This window comes from Belonocnema kinseyi, chromosome 10 (assembly GCF_010883055.1).
Source record: "Belonocnema kinseyi isolate 2016_QV_RU_SX_M_011 chromosome 10, B_treatae_v1, whole genome shotgun sequence".
In the NCBI taxonomy this organism is placed as follows: Eukaryota; Metazoa; Arthropoda; class Insecta; order Hymenoptera; family Cynipidae; genus Belonocnema; species Belonocnema kinseyi.
Genome location: NC_046666.1, coordinates 53,231,496 through 53,253,249, shown reverse-complemented (window position 1 = coordinate 53,253,249; position 21,754 = coordinate 53,231,496). Strand labels below are relative to the sequence as shown.

The 21,754-nt window shown below is 30.6% G+C and overlaps 1 protein-coding gene across 1 annotated transcript in view; it reads left to right on the top strand.

The window, feature by feature from the left end:
- The first annotated feature begins 20,649 nt into the window (after positions 1-20,649).
- LOC117181115 overlaps positions 20,650-21,754 on the top strand; it is a 6,767-nt gene continuing 5,662 nt past the window's right edge. Inside the window, exon 1 of the mRNA XM_033373683.1 lies at positions 20,650-20,710. Coding sequence (XP_033229574.1) covers positions 20,650-20,710 — 61 coding nt within the window. The remainder of the gene's footprint in view (positions 20,711-21,754) is intronic.

The window sequence follows — 21,754 nt, the reverse complement described above, 5'->3', positions numbered from 1 at the left end:
GGTAGAATGCTGCATCTTTGCAGACACATCTATCGATGAGCAGGTTCTCCCGACATCCGGCTACGCCTTTCTTTGAGCCTCGTCGTTCATACATTTCTTGCCTGTAGTTCTTCGGGTCAGCTAAGTTGCCTATTTTCGGCAGGTGTATTGTGCGCCCTTCCACCAACCACTCTGGAATCGGCTCTTCCGACTTGAAATATGAGTTGAAAATACGGGCCAAATGCTGATGGGTTGAAGAAAACTTCTTCCACCAGAAAGTTTTGATACAATCTGGTCCCGGTGCGGAATAGTTCTTCATCCCTCTTAATACTTTTTTCACCTCCTCGGTAGTGATGGGTGGGCATTCTTTATCAGGTGTTATGTTATATATATATATATATAATATTAGGAATTTTTTTTAACGCCTTGAAATCCTTCTGAACACTTTGAAATCCCTTCGCAAATTATAAAAATCCATTAAAATAAGTAGAAATCATTTGAAACTCTTTGAATACTTAAATTGAACTAAGCTTTTTCCTTCAAATTCTTTAAAAGAACTTTCAAATCATTAGAAATCCTCGAAAGTATATTGAATAATAAGAACCCTGGCGATGCACACTGGGAAAAAAATGACTTTCTTGGTTTAAAATAACGTGCAGTCCACAAATATTGCCCGATTTGGACCCAAAAAAAACTTGTAAAAAATATAATCAGATTTCTCATAGAATGTCGTGGATGACTTAACAATAATGGTTTCAATTTTTTTTATAAAGAAACAAATGTGACGAAAAAATGGAAATTTTTTCTATTTGACAATCCCGGTATTTGTCAATAACATGAAAATTGTTGAAATCATGTTAGTTTCATGGAGTAACATTAGTTAAAGTTATTCAAATATTATATAATAAACCAGAAATTTTATATAAAAAAATAATTTGTTAATATAATTTTAATGATTTCTTATACTTTTACGTTTTTCAAATTTATCACAAAAAGATTCATTTAACAAATTCATTATTCAGGCATTTTTCGAAAGAAAAATTTGTTTTTGTCGATGTCATTTTTTTAATTAGGAACTTTATGATAATTTCAGAAAAATTCATCATTTTTTTTAATAATCCTATGATTGTTTTAAATCAATTTAATTTTTAAATTATGGTTTTTTTAACAAAATCATACACAAATGCATGGATCAGGCATTCGTGGAAAGAAAAATTTGTTGTTTTTTTTTCGATGAAAACTTTTGTAATTCGGAACTTCATGACAATTTCAGAAAAAATGCATAATTTATTGTACAATTTTATGACTTTTCAAAACACTTTTAATAAAAAAAAGCATTATTGGGACTTCTGTCGACGGAAAAATCTTTTTTTTCGGTGTTAGTCTTTTTAAATGGGAACTCCATAATAATTTCAGCTAAATTCATAATTTGTTAATAAATTTTATTTTTATTTTTAAACAACTTTAGTAAACAAGTGCATTATCCTGAATCAGAATTTTTACAAGAATGAAAGAATGAAAAATTTCATCAGAAAGGGCTGAGATTGAAAAAATAAACTTTCTCGTTGATAAATGCCTAAATAATGCATGTTCGTATTAAATTTGCTTAAAACATCAGAGAATTGATTAATTAAGTATGAGTGTTAAGAAAATTATCATTAAGTTCCCAATTAAAAAGACTTTCATAAAAAAAAAACAATTTTTCTCTCGACTGATATCCGAATAATACATTTGTTTGTTAAATTCGTTTAGTACTCGTAAATTAATCAAAACATTTATCAACTTATCACGAATGTTACTGAATTGACTATGAAAATCCAAATTAAAAAGTCTGACACCAAAAAAATATACATTTGTCTGTAGAGAGACGCCCCAATAATTTATTTGTTTATTAAATTTGTTTAAAAAATTATAAAATGTATCGTCTAGTTATGCATGTTACTGATATTGTCATAAAGTTCCTAGGTGAAATGACTGGCATTAAACAAAACGAATTTTTCTACCAACAAAGGCACGAATAATGCATTTTTTAATCAAATTTGTTTAAGAAAATCATTAGGTTAATCGACAAATTACGAATTTTTCTCAAATTATCATGAAGTTCCTAATTTAAAAAATGATATTATAAAAAATTTTCCTCGCAAACTAGCAGATTAATGAATAGGGCTGTTTCGCGATTATAGATGAAATAATTTTTCAATACATAATTTTAATCTTAATCGAAGGTGCGTTATAATTTTTTTTTTCCTTTGAGTCGTTCGACAGAAAAAAAATCACTAAAAATTGAAGGTAGTAAACCTCTTATTCAAATTGGTGTCACGTGTGCGTCACGTGACTCAGAGGTTCTCATAATTATCTATCAATGTGACGATATGAAACTCATGATAAAGATGTTAGGCCACGGCTTGCTGTCAAATCTGACTATTTAGATTCAATAGCTTTATTTGTTAAGTATTATGTGACAAAGAAAATTATCCTGTTGTAATATTTAGTTTAACAGTCAGTAGTAAGTTGAAGGAAAACAGTAAGTGCAATTATTAACAAATTTTAAAATCGTACATATTTTCGAATTGTGCAGCAAACATAACTTCATTTAAGTATTTTTTCAATGAATTCTTTATACATACTATAAATATATCTGTTTTTAGTAGATTTTCTCTATTGGTTTTTACGAAACCCTCTTTTGACATTTTTTTAAACAATATTTTGCGACTTCTATTTTCGATGTACACATAAGCAAAACAAAACATCGGCACCGAAAAAGATATATGAGAATCACTGTCACGTGAGCTGTGATTGGTGGAAAATCCAACCCCTTTGACGTCAAAGGGGTCCTCCACTCGACATCGTGAAAAAAAATTCATATAAAAAATTCTGTTAAAGAAAACAAGAATCCAACGACCAAATTTAGGCCACATCGAATAAACGAAAACCAAAAATCCTATTTTAATCTGAAAAAAAAACAAAAAATAAAATAAAATTTTCTGACAAAAATAAAAAAAAAAAGAAAAATGAGAATGCAGCCAACTACATTCTCTTCCTTCTCTTTTTCTTTCTTTCGTCTTTTTTATTTTTATTAGCATGAAATTACAATAAAATAAAAATAAAAAACATAAATAAATAAATATGCATTACCAACGTTTCGGTACTCGTACAGTATCCTCATTAAGGCAAGAAAAATTTAAGTGGTAGAAATTGACAGCACCCACGAACAGGCGCTCTCTCTTTGATATCTAAGAATCGAATGAGGGTCAGTAGGTATCAAAGAGAGAGCACCTGTTCGTGTTTAACAATTTATGTTTTTTATTTTATTGTAATTTGATGGTAATAAAAATAAGAAAGACGAAAGAAAGAAAAACAGAAGGAAGGGGATGTGGTTGGCTGCCTTCTCAATTTTCTTTCCTCTTTTTTATTTTTGTCCGCAAATTTTATTTTATTTTTTTTTTCAGATTACACTAGGATTTTAGATTTTCGTTTATTAGTTGTGGTCCAAATTTGGTCGTTGGATTCTTGTTTTGTTTAACAGGATGTTGCATCAATTTGACTATTGGACGTTAAATGGGATTTTTAATTTGGATTTTGGTCTAATTTAAATTTCGTAAATTTTGAAAAAATTCATATTTCAACATTAAATTAAAAATAGTAAATAATATGTAAAAAATATTTTATGTTCATTTTTATAATTCGAATTTTATATGCAATAAGATCCATTAATTGGAAAATGATACCTGACTTTGGAAACAGCCCTATTTGTTTATGACATTTGTTTATAATATTAACAATGATAATCTCAGAAAGAAATTTCTTTATCATTATATTGTTTTTATCCACATTTCTTTGAATATAACTTAAAAAACGCGAAATTATGGAAAATCGTTAAAAAAATTCTTTTAACAAAGAATTTTTTTATAAAATGTGTGTTTGTTCATTATATAATACTAAAATATCTTAAACTAATGTTACTCGATGAAACTAGGCGATTTCAACCATTTTCATGTCATTGACGAGCACCGGAAATTTTAAATAAAAAATGACCATTTTTTCATTATATTTGTTTAGGTATGAAAAAATTGAAAGCCTATTTTAGAATCAGGCTCGAAAACTCTCTTAGAAATGTTATAAGCTTTTTTTCGTTATTTTTTGTTTGTTCAAATCGGACAATATTTGTGGGCTGTAAGTTATATTTGTGAAATTCATAACTACGCAAAAAAAACTGACCAGTGCCTAAAATATTTAATTTTTCTTCTTAAAATAAATAACCTTAAATTTTATTTTGCTCTACGAATGATTTAGATACTTTGATTATTAATTTGTTAAAAAAAAATGAATGATTCATTGATCCAATTTAAAATTTTGCTGAACATTGAATAGGACAGTTGGCTCTATCTGGTGGTCGGTAAACTTCCCTATTAGCTTCTGGGTACAATAAAAATCTTTTGATATATTTAATTTACCTTGATAGCTTTCAGAATTGGTCCCAGGTGGAGGCTTAACTCCGAGAAAATTTCCATTTTCTGTTTCATATATTACACAATATACTCGTACTACGTCATTTATAACAAGAGGACGGGTTGAAAAATTTTGTTCACGTATTTTAGTTTTAACTGGAATGTAATTATGTGAATCATCATGAAATTGATCTTTTACAAACTGACATTTCAGCGATACTTGAAGATCACCGAGTTCGCCGACAGTCACTAGAATAATCCTATCCCTATACTTGATACTTATATCCCTAGTGTCTGATTTTTTACGCGAATTCGACTGTGATAAACCTGGTCCGTGAATTAAGGAAGAATTAACTCTGTAAAAAATAAAGATTATTGTAATTTCAAAAAGATTATATTCAAACTGAAATTTAATAAACATTATAAATGGAAGAACTTAAAATGAAATAATATCAATTAAATTTAAATTATTTTCAATTTGAAAAGATCGCTTTAAAGAATGATTAATTTAAAACTGGCAATGAAACTTAAATAATGTGAAGTAGAAAATCTTTACAAATGTTGAAATCAGGAAACTATTCCAATTTGGCTAAGTGTAAGGAATTGTAGGAAAAAATGGTAAAACTTTAGAATTATTAATTATTATCGGCTTCAACGAAATTTTCTACGTATTAAATGTATTTTATATTTATTTTGGTACCACGGTCCGGGACTTTCTATTTTAAATATTGCAAAATAAAGTATAAATTTTATCTATCATTCTTTACTTTAGTGTTTATATTTTATTTTCCATTAATGTTTACTTCCAGCTAGCCTGAAAATTTATAATTTCAATAAATTCTTTTTATTACAACTTATAATATTCAGTGATATCAAAACAGAAGTGTCTTCATTTTATTGTTTCTATAATTTAAAAAATGTGCATATTATGAAAAGAAAAATACTTTTTTTATGCAACATTTTGCAAAATCTTGTGTCTTTGTTCCCTAAATTTAATTTCTTTTTTTTTAAATGTCATTTTTACTATTTAAAACAAAAATTATGAATGAAACGAAAAATACGCATCCTCTCAAAAATTTATTAATACTAAATTTGTAGATTTTTTGGGTGAACAAATTTATTTCAATTCATTTTTCATTTTTAGCTTGTGTCATTTGAAAAAAAAAGCTTTTTATATTAAAACAAAAATACGCGACCTATGAAAAAATGACCAATAAGAAATTTGTAGCTTTTTTGGGGGTAAACAACTTTTGTCTTCTAATTTTTATTCCTAACGCGTGTCATTTTCAAAAAATTTTATTTTTTGATTTTTAATATTTTTTTTATATTTCAAACAGAAAACACGCATCCTATCAATTTGCAGCTCTTCTTTAAGTCAACAACTTTTGACATTTCATTTTTTATTTTGTAGCTTATGTTATTTAAAAAAATTAATTTTTTACATTTTAATGTTATTTTTAACAAATAAAACAAAAAAGTACCAGTCCTATCAAAAAATTATTTAATACAATTTTGTAGATCATTTTTGAGCATACACATTTTTTTTATTTTTCTTCGTAATTAAAATTAGACTAATAAGAATTAAGCAATAAGAGATTGGTAGCTGTTTCTGGAGTGAACAACTTTGTTTAATTTTTTTTAGTACCTTGTGTGGTTTTTCCAAAAATTGTTTGTTTTATTTTTAATGTTATATATTACGATTAGAAAAAAATCTACGCACCCTAGCATAAATGCTAAATCAATTTTTATATCTTACTGGGGCACATAAAAAATCATAAAAAAATTAATAAATTTTTTTTTCATTTTTGATGTTATTTTGCACTTTGAAATATAAGTTGCTTTTTGGCTTAACAACTTTGGTCTATTCCATGTAATCTATTTAATCCCAAGTAAACTCTAATGTCACTGGATTGATATGAAATTTTCAGAAAATTGGTTGAACCTACATTAGAACTTAAAAGTATAGTTACGAAAATTAGAAGAAAAAATTAACTGTGAAGGCAGAAAACATTTTTAGCACAAATATAAAAAATGATACATTTTTATACTGTTTTTTGTGTTGTAAAAGTTTTAGAATTTAAAGAATTTTTTATTACATAATGAACTGTGTAAAATGTTTCGCTGGGCTAATAATATTAAGGTTAAAAATCATGTCCATTGGAATTATATAATAATTACAAAGAAGCAATCACTTTAATTTCCTATAGAGGGCAAAAACTGAAGATAAAGATTTGTATTACTATATGTCCTACATAATGGTCACAATAATTTATTGTTCATTTGTTCTTATGAACAGCTTGCCGAAGTAGAAATTTATAATTAACCAAACAATGCGTGAAAAAATGTTGAATCCAAATAACTTAAGCTTTTTAATTATTCATTGTCAACTTCAAACTGGGACATTTGGATTTAAACGAAGTCGGAATGAAATATCTAGAAAATTAGATAAGTTAAATTGAAACTATTCTTAATTAGAAAACTATAATTTGAGGGCAATGAAAGTCTTTTGAGTCTAAATATTCTGATTTAACCCTTAACTGGAACCCGAGATCAAAAAGATCCCAGAACGTTTTCAAGGTTCCGTATGTCTTTTTTTCAACATTTTTATCGGCATTAATAAATAAAAATCCTATCACTACGAGCAATTATTACAATAAAAAAATATTTGAAATATATGTAAAATATTTTCAGAATGAGATGTTAATAACTTTCAAAATTATTCAAGGTCTTTAGAGCTGTGGTACAAGGGGCCCCTTGTACAAAGTACGTACTTTTCAGAGGTCTTAAGGCCATGTGATGAGTATAAAAGCTGATCAAGTTCGCCCTAAGATCAATATTTTTTCACCCACATTGAAAAATAAAAGTTTAAATAACGGGGAATTTTTTTTCGGGAAATGTTAATAAACATTAAAGGATCCTTTGTGGCCTTGCAAACAGTTGGAGGAAGAAAAAAATTTATTTATGCAAATAATGATTATCGACAGATACATTTAGGTTTTACAGCAGAAGTTTGACCTTTAACTTTCTCTGACGGTAATCATGCAATCTGTTTTACCCACAGACCCCTAAAAGTTTGAAGTTATCTACTCGCTGCGCTAGTGCTGCTCTGGCACAGCTGATATCAGGCTGATACTTATGTGAGACCAAATATGTTTATTTGCATTTCAAGTGCAAACCTTAGTTTAATAATACCACTTTAACAAATATAAACCTCAAAACGAGCCCATTGATAACATTGCAAATTGCTTGCGGCGTTTGATGACAGCACGATCGGTACTTCTCCAAATCAGTAATTAAAAAAAACTTTTTTTACTATTCTAATTATTTAAGACCAGAGACACATTCGTGCATGCCTTCTATTTATCGTGCCCAATTGTTAGTAAGATATCTCATTCCGTGTGGGCGTAAGTTGGGAAAGAAAACTTCCACTGATATTTTCTTCAAAAAAAAATTTTTCTCAAAATTTCCGCCGGAACAAAGTAGAGACATGGACTGAATTATCTCCTCTTTCATTTACCAAACTTTCAGAGCGATACCTCATTTCGTTTAGACGTAAGTTGGGAAAGAAAAATTGAAGACCAGATTTGGTCACGTGACCCTCTCGTCACATGGCCTTAAAGGCATTTATGAGTTTCAAAAAGTTTGATAATTGAATACAGTGTCTGTGGACAAATGAACTTTTAGTCCACACAATTCAACTGATTGACAAATTTTTAAAATTAAAGCTTATGAAATTTCTGCTAAACTTGTTAAGGCATATTTTTAAAGAAGTTGATTTTTTTTATTTAATCATGAAAATTCAATTTAAAAAAATATTAAAGATGCCATTTTGTGGAAATTTATTTAATTTATACAAAAGTACACAGAATTAGTAGGCAGACTGGTCTTGAATGATGTCCAGCAGTATCAGATGTTTAACTAATTGTTTACAATTTTTATAAGCCAATTATTTTTAAAAAATTTATGTTTCTAGTAAAAATGTCATATAAGTACTACAGATGTGTGTTCTTAAGTCAAAGTCTGAAGAAAAAATTTCTGTATGACTTATAAAAAAATAAAGATTATTAATTATTTAAACAAATGCATAAATTCATCATTTGTAAATAGATTTAATTCGTCTTTTTAACAGAAAGAACAATAAATATCTTGATTATAGCTTTTTTGTGCGATTCTTTGATTTCAGACCAACATTGTTTTTTGTTTAAACACGATTAATTAACAAATGCATAATATTGTCATTTGTCAGTAAAAGGAATTCGTTTTTTAATCAACTTCAGATATGATAAAATACCTTTTGACATGATATTTGGTCATTAAAAAGAATTTATATTTGTTTAAACAAATTAAATAATCAAATTAATTGTTTTGCTTTTTCTCAACATATAGATTTCGTTTTATTTCAAAGAAATAAATTACTAATGCCATGTTTGTAGTTCTTTATAGTTATTTTTTATTAATGTTAAACAGTAAGTAATTATGGTTGAAGAATTTCATTAACAAATGCATAGTTTGGTTATGTTTTAGTATATAAGTTTAGTTTTTTAACACAATCAATTAAATGTTTAACTAATGGGCCGTTACTGTGATGTTTTTCCGTTAAATAACAATCAATTATTTTGAAACAAATTTAATAAACAAGCAAGGTCTCTCTGGTATAATACTGTATTATCCGGTAGAACATGTTTATTATTTTTGCAATTATTTATAACAACCAGTGAAAATCATGATTAATATAAAAAAATATGGCACTTCTCCTTTAACTTTTTAACATCAAAATTTTTTAACTGAAAGAATTCATACTGTATTGCGAGTAGATGAATATGTACAGAAATACAATTTTATTTAGAGAAAAATGAACGATCTGAGAATTTTGTATACATTGTTTATAATTTCAAATGATTTTCATAAATCATTGTAAAAATAATAAACATGTCCTGTCGGATAATACAGTATTATAGAAGAGAGACCTTGCTTAAAAATTGTAGTTGATTTCTTAAAAAACAACATGGTGTTTCCATTGAAAAACAGCATCGGAGTAGTTTGTTTATTGAATTTGTTTAAAAATATTGAATTGTTGTTTAACATCAAAATATAAAATAGCAAAACAATGAATTTATTTAAACAAATAGGAATTATTTTGTTACAATCAAGTATCATATAAAGAGGTATTTTTTAATATATCTGAAGTTGATTTAACAAAGAACGAATTCCTTTTAGTGCAGAATGACAATTTTATGCATTTGTCAATTAGTTTTGTTTAAATAAATAACACTAATTTCCTGAAATCAAAAATTCACACAAAAAAGATATAAGCCAAATATTTATTGCCCTTTCTGTTAAAAAAACGAAACAAATCTATTTGAAAATGACAAATTCATGCATTTTTAAAATAAAATTTGTTTAAATAATCACAAAATTGTCTCTGTTTTTATAGGTCATATAGAAATTTTTCTTTTCAGATTTCTACTTAAAAAAACATCATTTTTACTAAAAACGAAACTTTTGTTGATTAATTTGTTGATAAAGATTGTAAACAATCCTTTAAATATCTGGTACTGCTGGACATCATTCAAAACAAGTTTCGCCACTAATTTTGTGTACTTTTATATAAATTGGATAAATTTCCACAAAATAGCATCTTCGAAATTTTTTGTTTGAATTTTTATTGTTAAATAAAACACAACTTTTTTAAAAATGTGCCTCAAGAACTTTGTTCGAAATTTCATAAGCTGTAATTTAAAAAAAAAATAAAAATCGATCGAACTGTTTGGGCTCAAAGTTAATTCTTCCACGAATACCCCATTTGGCCCCACTTTACGGCAGGGAGTTTAGGGTTTGCCAGGTAAAACTTTTAACGCGTGACCAGAACTTCAAAAAGTAAATCGTCTCATACATATATTGCAAGCTATTTTTTGGACTTCCTCAATTTCTTCTCATTGGTAGGTAATAATGAGCTGAATGCAATCACTTGATTTGTGATTAATCTCCAATCTGACAACACTAAATCAAATCCTTCGACAGTTTGCGCATGTCTCAATGCGCGAGATCCAACATGGATCGAATGTTGACAAACTTTCTTTTTGTTTCGTTCTCCACTTTCTTTATGGCAGAGCGCGTCCAATATATTTCATTAGACTATATTTTATTGAGAAGTATATTATCTAAGCCTGACTTACCGCAAACCTGAACGAGAAATTCGATCGCAAGGAGGAGATTCCTAAGGAGGATCTTCATTTTTTCTTCAACGATTTTGTAAACGGTGAAAGAGAAAGCTGCAAAATATGCACTGCTATATATGTTTACTAAGCACGCTCCGTTTCACATCCGCATGACAAGACAAAAAAACTTCAGCTATGTTAGAATGAGAACATTATTCAGCATAGTCAATATTAGATTTATCGAGTTGACTCACATTTCTCTTCACAATCATCAAGAGAATGCAACTAAAAAATCACTTGCTCAATCCCCCCCCCCCCCCCCCCCCCCCCCCTAAACATTTGTTACAGCGTCGTCTTTAAGAGAGCTTATCATCCGACACGTAATGTAAGTACAGACCCTTATTTGATCTTAAAGCTCGATTTTTCTTAGAATAATGTCAAAAAGTCGCGATTTTTTCTCCATTTTTAATCTATCTTTCAACTTTTGTAGTTAAAGCTAGAAAATAATCAAATTTATTTGACAAAAGTGAATGTTCGAAAAATATATTATTATGTATAACAATATTCTATCAGAATAATCGTTGCTCCATTCATCGCTAACACTTCTGTATGCCCTAGAAAGTCTCCGTGGTACAACTTGTTTAGAAGGTTAAAAAATGTTTTATGATTACTAATATCTTGGTGATATTTTCGAAATCTCAGTCAGTTTTTTCGAAGCATTTTTTTGACAATTTCGTTATTTAGTAGTCAAAAAATTTATAAAATTATCTTTACAACTCGGAGAAAAAAAACTATTTTTGATTCTTGCACTTCTATTGGTAGGATAAACCATTAGAAATTTTAAGCGCTAAAACCAAATTACATTTCAACAAAACTGACATATTTGCACAGCTGTGTCTCAGAAAATAATGATCGGCTAGACTTTTCAATTCGTCAATAAGAAGCCATCAGGGCCAACCAGTCTAATAATTTTTCATAAAACTGTTGCAAAACCGGTACCTGCCAATATTAAAATGATTTATTCTTCATAAAATCTCTTGCTACTGTTTTTATAACAATTTCTATGAATAAATACCATCAATTAATAGAATTGGTTCTTAAACATTTCAAAGGATTTTAGAAATATCGCAAAAAATGATCAAGTTTAAAATTTTTTGGAAACATTATAATCATTCCAAAAGATATGTACATTGTAAAAGTTTAAAAAATAATAAACGTTGAAAAGATTTTAAAAGGATAACACAATTTTCTAAGATTTTAAGGATAATTTCCAGTGATTTTTGTTTTATTTTTGAAAATATAATTTTTCTGGAAAATTTAAAAAGATTCGAAAACATTTCAGAAGATCCGTAAAAATATTAAAGAAGGTCTAAAAAATTTTAAGAAAATTTTTGTAGTGTTGACAAATTGTCATAAAATTTCAGAAAAAATTCGAATAATTTTAAAAGATATGTACATACACGTTAAAAAAAGGAACAATAATTGTAAAGTCGAAAAAATTTCATAAAATTGGAAAAATGATTACGAATATTGAAAGATTTCAAGAAAATTAAATTTCTTAAAGATTCACAAAAAAATTTTAAATGATTTTTTATTTGTTAAATTTAATTTTAAGAGAATATTTCTACAGATTTTGAAATATTTCAAGCTATTTTTTATATTGTCTAAAAAGAATCTGGAATATGTTAAGGTAATTTAAAAATTTTTTAAAAATAATTTAAAATCATTTTAGGGAAATTTCGAATCAGTTTAGAAAATATATAAGAGTTTTGTAAGAATTTCAAAATTAATTTAAAATTTGAAAAGATTAAAAAAAATCGAAAGCAAAATGTAGATATTTAAGATTTCGAAACAAAACCTGCAGAATCTTTTTAAAGATTTTGACAGCTTTTAAAAGATTTTTAAACAATTCGAAAGATTTGAAAAATGATTAAAAAATAATTTGGAAGATTTTAAGCCAATTTTAGGAATTGTATTATTTTTTCAAACTTTCACAACTTCTAAAAATCTTATAAGCTTTTAATTATATGATTAAATGCTTATGAAAATTTCAATTCAGAAATATTTGATTTAAAGGCCTAATAATTAATATGTATAAAACGAAAGCTGTTAACAAGTATCTTTTAAAGTTTTCCGGAAATATTAATACTATTTATTATTTATTTCTAATATTTTAATTTTTCTAACAAAATTAATTATAGTATTCACGGAAAAATATACTCTTTATAAGACATCGAGGGTTGTCAATTATAAAAATAGTTATAAAAAACTAATCAAGAGATTTAATGGACAACAAAAAATATTCATATTTGTAAGTATAGATTTTACAGCTGTTTTAGAGAAAATTATGACACCTGTTAACCTGGATTATTATTTATTAACAATTGTACAGTCCAGACAATTTCCTCTTGAAAATAGAAATATTTGAAGAAAAACTCACAGAGAGAAGTTTGCATCAGATCCGTGTAGATCAGTATTAGATTGTTTAAAGTTTTCTTGAGCAATAGATTTTGAAGTAAAGCTGTGCAAATATGCCAACTTTGTTAAAAAATAATATTATTTATAATTTTGGTAATTGTAAAGGGTTTATCCTATGAAAAAAGTTCAAAAGGCAAAGAGTTTTTTTGCTGATAGATGCTGAAAAGTATAGTATACATTTTTTTCTGAATAATCAAATTGTTAGAAAAAATTGTTTATAAAAGAACTGACCAGGATTCCGAAAAAAGAAGTAAGCTGTTTCTAAGCAGGCGACTTTTTTGACATTTAGGCCTCCTAGTAAATACACAGGTGTTGGTGGCGACTAGATTTAGCAGAATATTGTGGTTTTTCCTGATATTTTCTACTTTTTCTCGGTTTTTAAATTTGAGAAAGGGACCAATAATTGAAATTGAACCAAAATCATTGTTTAAACGAATTATTATTGTTAAAAACTAATTTTCTCACAAGGAAACCTTTTGAGCTGTGTCCCTTATCTTTTTCAAATTTATATATGGTGTAGGTTACCAAAAACTAAGCGAAACGTGTTTCTTTTTCAATGTCAACCAATCAATTATTTTCTTTCCATTGCATTTTATTTTCCTCTGAATTTCGAATATGACTTTCTCTTTTCAGTCATCATCCCTTCCACTTCTATTCCCCCTTTACTAACTTCATTTTAGTTTGTGCAGTCTAATCCCCTTCCACTTCTCTCCTTCCATCGTTACCTCTTATACCCTTAATCCTTCTTTATATTCGTTCCTTTTATTCTTATATTTCCCTGTCATACATTCATGCCTAACTGATATCACCAATCCTCCCATTGCTCTGCCCTTTTTATTCTTCCCTTTTCACTTTGCACTTGCCATTTATAACCTCTTGGTGACTACATCCCATTGAGTTATATGTTTCATAAATTCCCTATCTTTTCTCTCCAATCCTGTTATATTGCAGTAACATGTCTTTCATTCTTCCCTACTTTCGTTTCTCGTCTGTTTTTGCTTCTTACTATTTTTTATTTTCCTATCTCCCGTTCCTTCCTCTCCTAGTTTCCCAGCAACTCATTTCTTACTATCTATTCCCTTTCTTTATCTTAATCTCACCATACTCCGTCTATCTGTATTGTCCCATACTTAAACTATGTTCCTCTTTCCTTTTTTCTTTCCTCTCCTGCTATTTTCCTTAACTTATACTCCACCTTCCTTTCTACCCATGTCAAACCATCCTTCATTCTCTCCGAGCTTCCATACAACATCCTCTTTTTTATCATCACTTCCCTCTTATGTTCCCATTTCTTTAGTCTCACTAGTACCATTCTCTCCCCTATTCGCTCTGCTTTCCTTACACTTCTCAATTCTTCTTTATCCTATATTTCTTTCTTTATCTTTCGTTATTCTACCTTGCATCTCTTCCTTTCTTCAGAAATCTCTATTACTTCTACCATCACTTCGCGAGTTTCCTTTAGTCTTTCCTCTTTCATCGGAACTTCAATTTCATCTTCGCTTGCTTCAGCCCCCTTACTATTATCATACTTCTCTACCAAATTCTGATTTTCCATTGGGGATCTAAGCATCTTTTGATATTTCAAGCTCGCACCGATATCTTCCTTCTCTTCACTGCTTCCCCTCTCTTCCATTTGATAACAGCCTCAATCGATCCCACGTTTTTTGCTCTTAATCCCTCCTTTTCTACAGTTTTCTAGTACTTCCCTCTGACCGTTCTTTCTTTGATCTCCTCTTTCGGTGTACTAGACACTTCCTGCTTTAATTCTGTTATTTCCACGATGATACTCGCTCCGCTAATCATGAATCCAATTTAAACGCTCCCGCCTTCTATCCTTTCCTGCATCTGTCTATCGTCGCGGACTTGTACCTGTATCGCCTTTCTCCGTCGCTACCTAACCCAGCTACTACCAACCCGAACAACCCAGTCCTCCCACTCTGTCACAAATCTCCGAACATCCTAACCTCAACTTAAACATAAATCTGTCTCAATCCTGAAAAATATTTACCTCCCCTTTTCAATCTCTTAATCAATTTCTCACATGCACACCCTTGGATACACTTTCACAATCCACTCACCTCAAATTTCACCACAAATATAAAAAACTTAGCATTAACAATTCCCACTACCTTACACTTTCATGCCGGAAACAGAAGTACAACTACCCCTGTATTCGATTTATTAACTTAGTTACAAAATGTAATCAGTTTATCTTTGGAATCCGACGGCGAGAAATTTCGAGTGTGCACTTAAATATTCTGATCAAAGTGCAAGAAAAATGAAATTCGCCATTCTAATTGTAAGAGGGTAAACTATCCTTACGTTAGTTCCAGTTTTAAAATTCATGCAATGCTTATTACAATTTGTAATAAATACTTTAATTGATATGAAGAACAAATTTTTGTTGCTTATTGTTTCCATCCACAATTTGGTAATTTAAGGGGTTTAAAACAAACCCTGAAATGTCACACTTAAACATTTTTTTTATTGTCAGCTACTAATAGACATATATTTAAAACCAAATAACTGTCATTTAATTATGCTTCATTCGGTAATGTTGTTAATTCCACAACATTATTAATTTTTTGCATTTCTTTCAAAAGAAACTGAGGCTTTAAAGAAGATCTTTATCTTAGAGATTATTTTTATATTTAAATTTAATGTCAATGTCTGGTTTCTAATCGACACACAGTGGTTCGGCGACCCGATTTTCTGGTAAAAACTCAAGAACTCAAACAAAAATAGAACGATTTTGACGAAATTTATAATGTTTAAGGTTTTTGGGTCGCTGAATCCGAAAATGAAATCAGAATGATGAACTTCAAAATGGTGGACCCAAAATAACGCACATTTTTCGTGAAAAGTGTTGCGACTTTGCTGAAATTCATATTGCCAAGGTTTTTGAGTCGCTAGTTCCAAAAATGAAATTAGAATGGCCAAATTCAAAATGTCGGATCGAAAGTGGCGGACCTTTTTCGTGAAAAGTGTTACGATTTTGCTGAAATTCAACTTATCAAGGTTTTTCAGTTCGCTCATTCTAAAAATGAAATCAGAATTGCCAGATTCAAAATGGCAGACCCAAAATGGCCGAAATTTCTCGTGAAAAGTGTTGCGATTTTGCTGAAAATCATCTTATAAAAGGTTTTTTGGGACGCTGATTCCAAAAATGAAATCAGAATAGCAAAATTCAGATTGGCGGATTCAAAATGGCGAACATTTTCGTGAAAAGTAGTGCGATTTTGCTGAAATTCATATTATCAAGATTTTTTGGGTCATCGGCACTGGCTCCTTGGTCCGGGAAGTTGACCTGGTTAAATTAATACTTCAGTAATTTATATGCACCCGAGAACAAAACGACTCTAAATTTGTAACTCCATATCTCCGCAATAAATAGACGTACAGAACTCTGCTGGAGATCATTTGAAAGCTCTTTTCAAGCTCTTCTTTCATACTATTCAAATCGCTTATTAAAAAATATTTTTGATCTAAATTCAGTGATTATATGAGTGTTTCATTCAGAAACAGCGTCTACATTCATTGCTATTAATCTCGGAACATTCGAATCGTAGAAAAAAGTTCACTAGAAAGAAAATGCTCTATTTTGTAAGGAGAATAGGTTAAAAAAATGTATAGGCATATGAAAACATTTTTTTCAGTCATAATGTCGAGTAGCCTAATTTTTTCAACATTTCATTTTTCTTCACTTTAGAGGAGTTGAAAAGATCATACATATATACTTGGAACTATTCTTTTAATTATAGACGAAATTTAATTGTATAGATATAATTACATTCTCGATCAACCTAATCTCTCACTCAGTGTTAGGCTACTTGATATTATGACTATAAAAAATGTTTTCACATGCTTATGAAATTTGTATTTCGTATTCTCTCTACGAAATACAGTATTCTCTTTCAAGTTACCTTTTTTCTTGGATTCGTATTTTCCAAGTTTAATAGCAATGAATATAGACGCTGTTTCTGAAGGAAACGCTCACATAATCGCTAAATTTAGATCAAAAATATTTTTCAATAAGTGATTAAAATAATGCGAAAAAAGAACTAAAAAACTATCTTTTTAGTTTTTTCTACCAATTTTTTCTCGAATTGGCGACCGGCTAAAGATACGACAAAAGTTTCGTAATTTTTGTTTTGATTATTGGCCCTTTATACGGAAGGTAAATATTTTAGCATAATTTTAATATACGCCATTCACAATGGCTTGAAAAGACCTTTCAAGTGAGCACCTGCAGAGTTCTGTAGGTCTATTTATTGCCGAGAGTGTATATTATTTCACATAACAAGGCCTGCCGCGAAAGTTCTTCGATGACGTATGAAGGCGTTGTCTCATGGCTGAGTTTGACGCCGACAATTTTGATTAAATTACTCAACTTTTCCGATAAAAAAACATCATGCGTGGCATCGAAAATCTGCCTTCTTGTACAAAGAAAAACTTTCCTCTTGAATCCTATTCAAAAGCAATTATTATTACCAAAAAATGTTTTCCATCGCTCCCTCACACGATATTGACTGCCAAAATTCCAATTAAATTCAAAATAAACAACGTAAACATAATAGATGAATCTCTAACACTTCCCAGGTATCTACACAGGAAAAACCATTTTCTATTACCCCCACGGCGCTAATTCCCCAACATGTGCTATATGATTAGCAAGTGACCGGCTTCAAAGAATGTGTATTTTTGACGAATGGGGTGAACGCGGGTGGATGATACCGGCAGTTTTACAATCTGTATACTTTTCTACACTAGGAAACGGTAAAATCGCCGCAGGATCTCGTAGGATAAAAAATAATTCTCTATGAGAGGAATTTCACAATTGAAAAAAAGGAAAATAAAGCACTCGAATTCCGTCATTAATATTGCGGCTAAAAATATAAAACAATGGTTGTTGTAAAATATTTTCGTAATGTACATACCTTTCGGAACAACATCCATTTTGGTTTGCCTTTTTTTATCGAAAATTACGAAAACTGCACCACTTTCTTTTCGGCGCTTGAGAGCGTGCACGTGTATAGTCTCGCGCAGATCTCGACAAATAGCACTTTTGAGCTTTCACCATGGGCCAGGTGTTCAATGTTAACACCAGATCTTTTGGATTTTAAACGTCCAATGCCATCTATTGACAAATATATAAAGCTTTACCTCGTACGGTAACTTTCGATTTTAGGGGTGTTGGCCAGAGAATCAGGCCGCCGAACCACTGTGTGATGGTGTATTCATAAAATGATCAAATCTAATTATTATCAACAAATGTTAATAACAAAATATTAACATCGTAGAAATTTTTCTTGCAAATTCTATTTTTAAGTTGAAATTGCTATATCATAACGGACGTCCTCGGACTCTTTTTTGAGGAATAATAAGAAAAAAATTTTATTGTACTCAATAAAAATGTTATGCATGTGCATTATTTTATGGCTAGGGTCATTTTCCAGCTCTATCATTCCGATAATTTGGAGACTGTTTATGAAATAAACTTTTTTGTTTGGCTACAAACAAGGTTAATTCTGGGATATTAGTTACTACGTTTATTTGTAAGTCCAAAGTTTTCGGCCAAAAATATTGTGAGTTTTGGGAGTAACGCTAGGCAGAATTGTAACAAACATAACCTCGAAATATACACACACGTTTTTAGCAAAATCAAAATGTTTTGGATTAACACACAAACAAAGTGTGCACGGAAGTCCTTTAGCATGTTCGCTATCATTTCCCGTATTTTAAAATCAGGCACCTTAAAATAGTCTATTTTGCACAATTTATTTTTTAACCGGGAAATTTACAAATCTTTAAAACTAAAAACCGGAAAGATCTGTCAAAGTTCGATTTTAACGGGTTTTTAAATAATGAGTTGAATTGTTATCTTTTTCAATCATGATACCACTCACTTTACAATTCCGGATGAAGAATTTGTATCAGTCTCGCAGCTTTTTCCTTTCTACTTCCACAGGGTCCTCCTGGCGGATTTTTAGTTCGGCAAGTGGATACCAGGTGGCCAAATTGTGGTCGTCCGGGACAGGTTCAGCGGGGTAGAAGAGGGTACCTCGCTTTTTATTCAAATTGATCAGAAATGATTGGTCCTGATTTGGGTTGATAGGTATTAGGATCTTCCTTGCCGCGGCAAATTTCGCCCTTACGCTCTGACGTACTCCTCGGCTCCTTCGTGAACTTGCTGAACCCCCGGGGTGAGGGGGAAGGGTGGACGAATTGAAAAACATATTAAGTAGCTTGGGACGTCCCCTGATGGTCGTCAAATAGTTGGCTGAACACCTACGCGTGGTCGTTAGTAGATAGGGTGGACACATCCGGGTGGCTGTTGATGGTTTGAGGGGATACCTCCTCGTGGTCGTTGATGAGTGGCCGAAAAATCTCTCTGCGTTAGTAGCGGGCCTTTCGCTGCCTTTTGTTCAATCCAATCCAGCCAAAATTTTTAAGTTCATCCCGTGAAGTCACCTAGGAAAATCGTAACTAGACGTAGATGCCTGAGCGCCAGTAGAGAGGCTGGGCGCCGACAGGAAGACTGGGTGCCGAGAGAGACGTTACCTTATATCGTGAAGCATCATAAAATTTCATACTCGCAGCTAAAAACTAAAACTAAACACAAAAAACAAAAGCAAGAAAAAGAAAACTAAAACTAAATTATAATTTATGCCTGTGTATCTCTTGTTTATTTTCAGATGGATGGTTATATATTTGTATATATAATTAGAAACTCAAATTTCGAGACAATGGAAAATTATCTTTATACTTTACATACTTGAATCAGACGCGCGCCAGTGCATATAAAATATTTTTCCATACAAGTAGTTGTCAAGAAAACGACTTTTCTCTGAAGTCTGTATAAGTTAAAATATGCTTGAAGAGTAACTTTGGACTAATGTACTTGGGTAGTTCTATTGCCAGTAATCGAAAGCACCTATTAATTATATTTTTAGTAATGCAGAGAAAAGTAGTATTTAAAACGACTGGAAAGAAAAACATAAACTCCTAGTTAAGAACATCTAAAGAGGCGCGATTGAGTCATCCCTTCTGGATGTAATATAAATTTCCGGAAACATGCTGCGCAATTTGATATAAACCCATTCGGCGATGATCTAACGCTGCGTTGTAAACAGCGACCTTATCAGATGACCGGTAATTGGTGGTAACTACCCAAACTCATACTTAACAGCGAGGTTTGAGTGCTTCAGTAGAGTATGTTCCTTGATAAGCACGCTAGTGCGAAATGGTAGCGCAATGATCTTAGCAATGAGCAGGTAACCAGTAGTATGTCCAGTGGCCGCGTTTCGAGGTCGACAAAGTCCAAATGAAAGTTCAGGCAGATATCCGTCCCACGTGTGTTGAATCGGAGGACTTAGTCGCAATCGAAATCCTCTCTTTCTCTTTTGAATCCGTCTTTCGGTAGGATTGGCTCGAGGGTGATAGACCGGAGTGGGTCATAATTCGCAGTGCCATCGTCGATCGGCTTCAGCTCACACAGCACCGGTAAACTGCGTCTCATTATCGCTCAGGGCTCAGCAAGGGTATCCCCACCAAGAGAAAATTTCTTCCTCTAGAAATTGGGTGATATGGGTGGCTGTAGAGGTATGCATTGGAAAGGCCTCAGTCCACCGTCCATGTCCAGAGAAGGTAGGCAGATCGGACACAGTTGCTAGTAGAGTCCGAATCAGGGCAGCTCAGTTGTTGGTAGACGGTAGCCCTATGGGAGCTGCGGCCTCAGTTTTAAGCAACGCACTATAGGTCAAATTGCATTTTTCTTGTTTAAAATCTAATATAACGAGAAAGAATAGAGATAAATTAAAATATTTAAAAAAAAATAAAGTTCATTTTACGAGTATTAAAAGTAAATATGCAAGAATGCTTACATAGCTCATTTCAGGGGTTTCAGTAAGGAGTGCATTTGCGCATGTTTAAAAAATCGATGACCGTTTGCTTTTCTTTTTGCTGACTCTCAAAGGGAAGTCATGATATCGATACAATTTTTTTTAAATTGAAGTAAACCTGATGCAGCTTAAGGAAAAAATTATTAGAATACCATCAACCCCTACATTAGGGGTTGAAATAAGGGGTGAGTGGCTAAAAATCAAAAAATTTTCTAAAAAACATTTTAAAGGGTTTTCGCGGATGTTAAAAACGATTCTAGTAACCATTTCTTCAAAATCCTCAACTTTATGGGTTGTTTTTCGCTAATGTTCTCCTGTTTAGTAGTGGAAATGGACAGCGAGAATCTGGAAACGCGAAATATCGCAGAATATAATTGCAAATCGTTTTCGTGGGGTTTTAATGTCATTTCGACAACCATTTCTGCATTATTCTCCACTATGTGGATGGTTCCTTCTTCCCTCCACCTTAAGGAATATTCGAAAAAGGCATTCTGGAGACTTATTTTCTCGTAATTTGACCTTAACAGTTAAATTTATGTACTCATTAGATTGTTAATTGTATACCTTTAAGATAAAACGCGTATTCCAATTATTTTTATGAAATAATACGTTTTCTAAAACGAGCATTATTTATTTTTTATTGAAACTTTGATTGTGTGAGAATATAGTATAAATCAAGCAGATTATTTATAATTCTCCATTAGGTATGACTTCACTATTTTTAATAAATATGCGGTAACAATGATTTATGTTTTCTTACTTTTTTTGCATGAAAAAAATATAGATATTA